At 35.1% G+C, this 7,771-nt stretch overlaps 1 protein-coding gene across 2 annotated transcripts; it reads right to left on the reverse strand.

The window, feature by feature from the left end:
* Positions 1-2,424: 2,424 nt before the first annotated feature.
* LOC105228689 (sphingosine-1-phosphate lyase) lies at positions 2,425-7,562 on the reverse strand. Of its 2 annotated transcripts, XM_011208619.4 has the most exons (8): positions 7,360-7,562; positions 6,351-6,746; positions 4,445-4,869; positions 4,141-4,377; positions 3,863-4,072; positions 3,547-3,785; positions 3,339-3,485; positions 2,425-3,272 (listed from the first exon to the last, which is right to left on the reverse strand). In XM_011208619.4, exons 2-8 carry the CDS (start codon positions 6,493-6,495, stop codon positions 3,047-3,049), a joined length of 1,629 nt encoding a protein of 542 aa, XP_011206921.2. In that variant the 5' UTR covers positions 6,496-6,746; positions 7,360-7,562; the 3' UTR covers positions 2,425-3,046. The 2 variants fall into 2 exon arrangements, with proteins under 2 accessions (XP_011206921.2, XP_049308281.1); XM_049452324.1 differs by lacking the exon at positions 7,360-7,562 and having other exon boundaries at positions 6,351-6,821.
* Positions 7,563-7,771: the final 209 nt, after the last annotated feature.

Below are 7,771 nucleotides of genomic sequence, written 5' to 3' on the forward strand. Positions count from 1 at the left end.
ATTAACCTCTAATTTACAGGGGTCACATTTCCATTGTAAGCCTTGCAACTTGATATTATTGGCTAGTTCAGTGAATTCAGATCTAGTGAGCCCAGTGCATTTAGAATGAGTCCATATACGGCAACCTGTACATAATACACTTGGTGATTTAGCATGAACAATGGAATTGCATTTGCCACACATGTGCGTCGGCTGTGTGATTCCTTTAGGAGGCATGTTGGGCATAAAAACTTAAAATTTCGGTAAAGGTCAGTTATAAAGTAGCACAACACCACACTAAATGTCAAATTATGTTGTGGTTATATATTTTTTGGTTATGCTGCTGCCTGCTCCATTTACTCAGTATATTGTGGGTAGTTCTTTCCTTCTCTTATTAGGCACAATACCAAACAAAATATATATAGCTTTCAAATCTTTTATAATGCTTTAAATTAATCACTTTTGATATATATTTTATTCTTTGTTCAATTTTCTTTAATTTTACAAAAAAAATTGCGACTTTAAACACGTCCTTCAAACCGGCGTTCCGAGTTCTGATATAAGAGTTTTATATAAGGTACATGCTTGCATTTTGGTACTACGTGTGCTAGGTTTAATTTCCGATAAAATGCCGAGTCCATATGAAGGGCAAGTTCAGTCACCAACGTAGAGCGCAAAGTCATAAGTTATTCGCGTGAACATTTTCGGTCCCCATTTGTTGGGTATGGTTGTACTGTTTGATCTTCCTGAAATATACGATTAACTTTATAATCGAAAGCATTTCTTTTATGCCTTTGCACACCTCTGAACTTGCGTGACCTACTCTTGAGATCTTGGGACCACGCAATTCTAAAACTCAGCAGTTGAACGACGCCTAAGTACAACAAAACTCGAAGAAATCGATGAATATTTTCATTTTTGCAGTTGAGGTCAATTCCGAACAATATATTTTTTTATTCCATAATCAGTTTTATTGCTGCATCTGTTGAAATATTGGATTGGTTTATCGATTATGCCAATGTATTCTTCAAACTCTTGCCCAGTAACGTCATAAAAATGTTATTTGGTCTTTTTCAATATTTCGATTGGGATAGATCAAAAATTTCAACACTAAAATGTTCTATATTTTCTCTATCACTATTTTCTGGTCCTTTAGTAATTTCTTGGTTAGCATTTCTTTCTGATAAATCGATTTCAAATTCTTCACCCCTTTCTAAAATTTAATTAAACCTTCCTTGTCCCAACCCATTTCTAAACTCTGACGTATGTCTACATGCGATGCAGGGGCGAATCCAGAGTAGAATTTTAGGGGGGGTCTCTTTGGACATGCTTGTTCGTGTGAATTTCGATCCCTTATTCATGCAGAGCATCATTACTGCCGATGAGACATGGGTTTGTGAGTTTGACATGCAAGGAAGTCAACATTCATCGGAATGGAGGTAAAAAAAATCGGGACGAAATCAAAAAACCACGCTAAAGCTACTTTAAATTTAAGGTGATTCTCATTGTTTTTTTCGATATCGTAGCTTTCGCATTTGTTCGGAAGGGACAGACTGATTGTGACCGAAATTAAAGCCGTATTCATTAGATGTTTCTCCGCGTGATTTTTCTTGTACTCAAAACATAATTCGCTAAAGGCTATCCCAAAAAGTGCTTATGAAAAATATTGCGAGAACTGGAGAAATCATTCGAATAAATTTATTACATCTGGTGGGGATTACTTTAACGGCGACAAAATAAAAATTGATTAATAATTAAATATTTTGCATGTTATTTTTGATTGCGTGCTAGCGGGCCATATTAAAATATTTTCTAATTTTTTCACTTGATTTTTTTCTTTCACAATTTGTTCGTAAAACTGAGTAATTATATTATTGATATTTATTTTTTTAATATTTTAATTATTTTCTTGAAAGCTGCCCGAACTTCGAAACGCTTATCTTCCAATGAGTCATCACTTGTTTGGTCAGAACAAAACTGTTATGTACAGGGTTTATCCGGAAAGTAATAAGGCTGAGTCGTTTTAAAAAAAATGATTGAACCAATCGTTACAATTCTTTAAAAACTTTTGAAAATAGGCTCCTTTTGCGTCGATGCAGCGCTTCCAGTGGAATTTCCGGGCATTGAAGACGTAACGGATTTTAATGGTGCTCCTAATTCAAACGATTTTTTGAATATTTTAGCTCTGATCTCATCTCAGGCGGCTGTCTTATGTATAAAAATATGTACGCATGTGTGGTGTGTGCAATAAAATATTAAAATTGGAACAACTTAACTTTAATTAATAAAAATTGCTATTTTTATTTTTAACTTCTTTTTTATTATAATTTTTTTATTTTGTTTTTATTTTTTATTTTATTTTTTTAAATTTATTTATTATTTTTTTTTTTTATTTAATTTAATTTTGTTTATTGAACATAATTATAACAATAATTATAATATTAATTATTTTTGTTTTCGTAATTTAACTCACAGTAACTTTTATTAAGTCAAAAAATGTGTACATTCAGTATATGTATATAATTTTAATTTTTTCGTAAAAATATTTTAAATGCTACTGGTTTTGTTAAACACTATTTTTTCGTTATGCTTTAACAATAATGGTGGTGTAAAGATGTGTAAGAATAATTTGTGACTTTACATGAAACCAAGTTAAGACTGTTGCAACAAGTGTATATACACACAGTTATGTAATAATGCTTAAAATGCTGAATTATTAAAAAGCAAAAAAATGCAAAATATAAATTGATATAGAATACTAAGTACTTTGCATTTAAAATTAATTGTATGCAGCTAAATAAAAAATAAATTGAATCTCTTTATCAATAATTTGCAAAACTTTTAACTTATGACAATAATTTTTTGACGAACTCATCAAAAACTACATTTTTTTTAATAATAATTTTTGCATATCCACGGTAATGGATAAGCTACTTAAAGCAAACAGATAACATTTCCAAATAAAGAACGTCAACAAACACTACACTTGCTATTAATTTGACACACAATTTTAAAGCATTTTTCTATTAAACAACCAATGCTTATGCACTCTTTAACGGCACACCACTCAATTTTTGGGTGGCGTGAAGTACATGCTGTTGAGGAAAGCACGCGTCACATCGCCCACCACCGAGCGATCAGGTATAGACTGGGCCATGCCATAAATTGCCATTTTTCCCTCGACGGGTTGGCCGGGATCCTTCATGATTTCAGCGACACTTGCTTTGAAGTCAGCTATGAACTTGTCGGCAACGCCTGGTTGAGTGTGCATGTCCGTAACGCATATGTGTATACTGAAGGAAAACGAAAATTATTAGAAAAAATGCAATGTTTTTGATTTTTTAACAACAACAACACACCCTGAGGGAAATTGCAATGCATTCAAGTTCCAACCCAGCTTGCATAGCGCATCCGACAGACGGAAAATATCGAAGACCTTAGAGCCAATAGCAACAACAGATGTAGCGGGCTTGCCAAAAACGAAGACACCATCTACTTTGCGTATGCTGCAAAACAAATTCACAGAGTTTAGTTCAATTCCTTTTTAAATAAAAATGAATTTCTTACGCCGCCTCTATGTAGCGCGATGTGTCCACAATGCGTTTGGTCGCCTCCAGATAGCCTTCATGGCCGAAACTCATCATAGTTGCCCAACAAGCAGCAATAATGCCACCTGCACGCGAGCCATTCACGGTGGGTGAGCCATACACGCCGCCCGGCCAATCGGTGGTTACGGTAAATTGATGATTCAAATACTTCTGATCGGAGTAAAGAATGATGGAGGAACCTTTAGGTGCAAAACCATACTAAATGACGCAAAAAAAAAAGACAATTTATTACAAAAACACTATACAATAGTTGGCAAAAAATGTTATCTGCACACCTTGTGTGTATCGGCTGAAATACTGGTGACGCCATTGATGGCAAAGTCGAATGGCTTGATTTTATAGCCAGCTTCTCTGGTTAGCGCAACAACAAAACTGCCCAGGCAAGCATCCACATGCACCGGTATATCGTATTTGAGGCCCAAAGCAGCAATAGCTTCAATATCATCAATGGTGCCGTAAGGAAAATTAGGCGCTGAACCAACCAGCTATGTGAAATTTACAGTTAACTTTTTGTTAAATTTCAAATAGAAAATCGCATGGTTCGATACATTACCAGTATCGTATTGGAGTTAATTGCACGCTTCACTGCCTGCACGTCCACCTCCAACGTCTTCGGATCCACATCTACATAAATTACATGTATTTTGAAGTACTGAGCTGCCTTGTCGAACGCCGCATGCACTGTTTTCGGCACAATCATGTTGGGACGCCGCACATTACGCGTTTCAAGCGCATAATCACGATATGCTTTACACGCCATCAATATGGATTCGGTGCCGCCAGTGGTCATCTGCGATTAAGTGAAAAATGTAGCAAAAAATAAATGTGATATAGATTCAATTTTGTATAAAACACACCGTGCCGCAACTATTCGCATCGCCGTGGAAGAGCGTACACGCCATGCGCACCACTTCGGCTTCCATTTTGCACACGCCGGGGAAGATGTCGGGATGCAATGGATTCGTGTATGATGTCTTGCCATATACTTCGGTATTCAGTTCGACTAGATCTGCTTTGAAACCGTACACGGCGCCCGAAACACGCCCTTCACGCCAATTATAGTGTCCAATATTTAAATGTTTATCTACTAGTTGTAGAATTTCATCTCGGCTCAACCCGTTAGCTGGTAATTTCAACGACCAGCTGAGATCATTGCAGCTTTTACTTATTTCACTCTCAAAATCCCGCTTGGCCTTTGAGATTTCAGCATCGATTTTGCGGCGCACGGCCGGCAGTTTCTTGACCAAGCGGAAAAATTGCCGTTTGCCACGTACGAAGAGGCCTGAAAAGTAATGAAAGCGTCTAAATGAATTGTTATGACAAAGGTAGAAAAGCAAATAGTCTTGCGGTATTTTCGCTAGTTGGCGCTGAAAGCGCGTAGTTCTAGTTTTATTCGTCGCATCGGGTCATGCTATACCTTTTTGGAAAGCTCATTTCACGCACTAACACGTGTTTGATTGATTCTTTTAAGTCGTTCGTGAGTTATAGCGTCGCAAACATGGAGCAAAATAAAGAGGAAATACGGCATATTTTACAGTACTACTACGATAAAGGCAAAAATGCATCTCAAGCCACCAATAAAATTTGTGCAGTTTATGGACCCGATACAGTTTCCATTTCCACCGCACAACTATGGTTTCAACGTTTTCGTTCTGGTGTAGAGGTGGTCGAAGATGCGCCACGCTCCGGAAGGCCTGTCGTCGAAAATTGCGATAAAATCGCTGAATTGGTCGAAAGACACCGGCATAGTAGCAGCCGTAGCAGCGGTCAAGAGCTGGGCATGAGTCATCAAAAATTAATTTCAATTTCAAAAAAAAAAAAATAAAAATCAATAAAAATACCGCAAGACTATCTAATATTTATTTATAACATTAAGAGCCGAGTCGATGATGTTTCGTTACCACGATAGTATAAAGAAATATTTTTTCTTTAATGAGTAACCTTAACTTAACTTGAAGGTTGTTTACATAAACCAACGTTACTAGAAAGAGTTAGCGAAACGTTTTCAGTTGGATGCAAACCGTCAGCCGATTACTAAAGATTTAGTAAGTAGTTATACAAGTATGGCAAATACATTTGTGAAGAGTGAAGCCTCGTTTCAGGCGGAGTTAGCACTATTTTTTTTTTTAATAATTTTAGGCTGGGTACTTTGCTTTCGCTATGTTCCAAAGTACAACGATTGTAAAAGTGCATAAAACAACGAAATTAATTACCATTGTCTGGTGAGTTATAACATGAACATAGTAATAAACAAGCACAATGGTAAGATAAAATAACTTACTAACCCACGGCAATTAATTTTTTATTTTTCTGTTATTTCTAAATGCGCTAATCTATTTTTAATTTAGTTCATTTCCACAAAATACCGAACACAAAAATATTCATTGATAAGCTTTTCCTAAGTGATTATGAAGGCTTATCAGTGGTAAAGTCATGCCGATTGCTGATTAAAATAAATATTAAGGAAAATTTATAATTTTGCAAGGTGCATGAGTACGAAGGCACTGAACTAGCGCGTTAGATTATATTGGCTGAAATGGCAGAAATTAAAATACAAATAAATGACGTCTAAGATTGCAAACAATGTAAATGAAAAGTTTTTGCAACTGCATAGAAAATTAGTTTGCATGTGCAGATCAATTAGTACTTGATTGCGATTTAATTTATGAGTTTGAGTGCGGAATGTTACCAATTGAGCTCGTTTCTTTACAGTAAATGGAAAAACAATGAATTACACTTTCAAATTATATAATGTTTACTCACTCTCATCCTGATTGATGAATGTCCATAGCCAAACAGTGCCCAGCACTGTTGTCGCTGTAATGGCTGCTACTTGCCATGGTTCTTTATTGCCGAATGCCCGATTCAGTCCACTTGTTATTGGCCCACCAACCTGGAATGGTTTCATGTTTGCGACTTTTACTCACTATATCGTTGGGTTTGGAATTTGTACTTTTAAATTATCACTTTTCGTTACTTTCCTAACTTATGTATGTACAGTGGGTTTTTTAAGCGTTTCTATATATTGGCGGTGACAGCGGTCGAATAATGCTTGCAGGTTTACCCGTTGAAAGCGTGCTAATAACTAAGTGTGAAGCTATCACTTCACCAGAAAGCTTGCCGCACTGCTACACTATAATACATATATGTACGTCGTTCCTAATCGTTTAGTTGTTGAGAAAGCACATGAAATAAAGAGCAGAAATGATAAAGTTAATGTAAAATTTCTTTGTTTAACTGATAGCAACAAATATTGCAGCGTTTCGTAAAAAGCGAATACTGACGTTCTTATTATTCTTTTTGTTTATTGCTTTTTTATTTGCTCTTATCTCACGTACATATGCATATCGTCACCTGAAATGCAAAATAACGTATCATCAAAAAACTCGAAATTGAGTGTCTTATTGATTACGCTTCACTACTTCAAATTACATACATAATATTACATATGCTCAATATTTTCAGGTTCTGCGGTCAGATATAAGCCTGTTTTAACCAATATTAAAATTTTGTTTCACTTATGTTCCATTTTATTTCGTGTTGCATTCATGCCACTTTGAATTTCCGAAAATGTTGTTACGTTATTTTGCATTTCAGGTGACGATATGTATTTATACTGATGTATGAATCAAGGAATCGTGGTCGCTGACCTGCAATACTAACATATACAAATTAACAAACCTGCTAAAATCTATATTTGTATAAAAAAGAACAACAATATTAGTTAGCAAACTATCAATTACTTATCACTTAATATGCCCTGGTTTCTTACCTTATTTGCTACACTTTAATAATTAAGCACATTTGAACTTGTTGATTTAATAATATCATGTAATTTGAAGATACTGTAAATATTATTTATGTTGTAATCAAATAGTTAATTATATTAAATACCAATTGCATATTTGTTAAAATTTTTGCTAATTTGATTATTTTTTCCCCAATTGATAAGCAATACAACATAAATATATTTCTTGAAATAGAAGCAGCTGTTTTATTTTGTCCATGTAAATAAAAGTGAACTTTGCTGTAGTTGCGGTCCAAAAAGCTATCGTGAATGAACTTGAGTGTTGGCAACTGACTGTTTATCTTTTAATAATCGTTATATATTTCAAATATCTTCTTCTTCTTTCTTGGCGTAAACACCGCTTACGTGATTAGCTTAGTACGCAGCTCTCAAGAAA

The sequence above is a fragment of the Bactrocera dorsalis genome, chromosome 3, assembly GCF_023373825.1.
Source record: "Bactrocera dorsalis isolate Fly_Bdor chromosome 3, ASM2337382v1, whole genome shotgun sequence".
Taxonomy (NCBI): domain Eukaryota; kingdom Metazoa; phylum Arthropoda; class Insecta; order Diptera; family Tephritidae; genus Bactrocera; species Bactrocera dorsalis.